This window comes from Pteropus alecto, unplaced genomic scaffold (assembly GCF_000325575.1).
Source record: "Pteropus alecto unplaced genomic scaffold, ASM32557v1 scaffold75, whole genome shotgun sequence".
In the NCBI taxonomy this organism is placed as follows: domain Eukaryota; kingdom Metazoa; phylum Chordata; class Mammalia; order Chiroptera; family Pteropodidae; genus Pteropus; species Pteropus alecto.
In genome coordinates, this window is record NW_006440638.1 from 7410221 (window position 1) to 7412238 (window position 2018).

The following is a 2018-nucleotide window of genomic DNA, read 5'->3' on the forward strand; positions in this document are numbered from 1 at the left end:
TTTTGGTGACAGTTAATTTTTTTTGTAAAATTTGTCATCAGTTTTCTGTTTCGAAAAAAAAAAGAGAGAAATATCCCTCTCAACCCACAGAAACATTTGCTCTCTGTAAACATCTATTGAGCACCTACTACGTGTGCTAGGGAAAAAAGGAAAGATGGAGAGCAGGCAAGAGGAAAGGAGAAAGGGAAGGAAGGAGACCAGCACTGTCTCCAAAGAATTCACAGTAGGAAAGCAGGAAAAATGAACATAGCCATGTAGTGCTGGGGCAGAAGGATGCACAAGGAAAGAGCACACCCAAGAACTAACCAACCCAGCCCACAATGTCAGGGATGACTCTCCAGAATGATGACACAGAAGCTTTATCTGGAAGGACAATTGCTTGAGGAAAGCATAAGAGGGAGTGTTTTCCTGGCTAAAAGACTACAGTGCGAGGGCTACTTCAGGCTCAAACCAGTCCCTCTTGACAGGTCACTCAGTGTGTACAGACGAGTGACAAGAGACACACAGCAAGAGAATTAGGTTGGGGCTAGACCGTAGAGCCTTGGATGCTAGAGAGTTTAGATTTCACTGGGAAAGTACATTCTTCAGGTTCTGTTTTCAGTTTCTACCTATATTTTCCTTTGCCTTTGCATGATTTCTTTCTGCCCCAGTTCTGAAAGAACTAAAAATACAAGAGAAAAAGCCCAATCCTGTCATCAAGGGGCCTCCACTGCAGATGGAGAGGCTCCAAACCTGAGGCTATTTTTTTACAGCTTTACGTAGAATACAGTTTTCCATATTCTTGTCCTTTTTAAAACTGCTCTGAATCAGATGGAATACGTTATTTTCTTGAGGGGTTCTAGCAAAAGTTACCCATCTATCCATACATTGCGAACTTCTTGTATATTTTATTCAAACTATTTCAATGAGGTTTAATTTTTCATTATACTGTAAGCCTTTGGAGGGAGTCCTTTGCTTGTCCTGACATTTCCAGAGGTAAGCCTGCTGCTCAGGGGGCTGTACAATTGTCGACTGAATAAATAGATAATGAATGAATGAATGAATGAATGAAAAAAATGAACAAACAAGTAGATGAATAAATGAATACATAAGCTATGAGGTAGTGACATTATAACTGTTATTGAATGAATAACTGAATGAATATCCAGTCTGTGCCAGAACATATGCGAGACCCTGAGGAAACAGAAATGAAGGTACAGCCCTGCCCTCTAGTTGCTCCAGTTTCATCATTCTGCAGTTTCAGCAGGTTTGGAGTCCTCTCCTCTCACCAATCACCACGTAGCTTTCTTTATTTTCCTGGGAGACACATTTTTTTTCTCAGAAATTTTATATATATATTTAACAAATTGCATACTAGATAGCAAAGTTTACCATAGCATACAAGCACACTGAGAAGTTTATATATTACAAATTACCTACTTCCTAGTGTATTAAACACATCGTTCCCACAAAGTAGGCTTAGAGATAAGATTGGACTAATTTTTTTAAAATAGCCCCCCATATCTTTTGTGATCCAGTTTACTGGCAAACTGGCCTACCTATATTATTTTGCACAGTGCAGCATCTACAATTATAAAAGGAAGTTGACATTTTAAAACGTTTCCTCCCAGATGTAAAGATTTCTTTCTGCTGTTTGCACATTTCAGATCCTGCTGCCGGAGGCTCTGACGACTGGGCTTATGACCAAGGAATCAAATATTCCTTCACCTTTGAACTCCGGGATACAGGCAGATACGGCTTTGCCCTTCCTGAATCCCAGATCCAGCCAACCTGTGAGGAGACGATGCTGGCGATCAAACACATTGTCAGCTATGTCCTGGAACACCTGTACTAGTCAAGAATGCTGAGAGCCTTATATCTAAATGCTCACACTTCATTTCTTTTCTATCTCGAATTCTAAGTTTTGTTTGCCTCGATGATGCTAGATCCCAATCCTTCTTTTAAGCTTCTGGGTCTATTAAATTACTTGGATCTTTTAATATTTGTCCTAATAAACATGAATCATTATAATTGGAAAA

The 2018-nt window shown here is 39.6% G+C and overlaps 1 protein-coding gene across 1 annotated transcript in view; it reads left to right on the top strand.

The window, feature by feature from the left end:
- CPB1 (carboxypeptidase B1) overlaps positions 1-2018 on the top strand; it is a 34234-nt gene extending 32216 nt beyond the window's left edge. The window contains exon 11 of the mRNA XM_006917465.1: positions 1647-2018. Within this exon, the coding sequence (XP_006917527.1) occupies positions 1647-1834 (188 nt within the window). The 3' untranslated portion in view covers positions 1835-2018. The remainder of the gene's footprint in view (positions 1-1646) is intronic.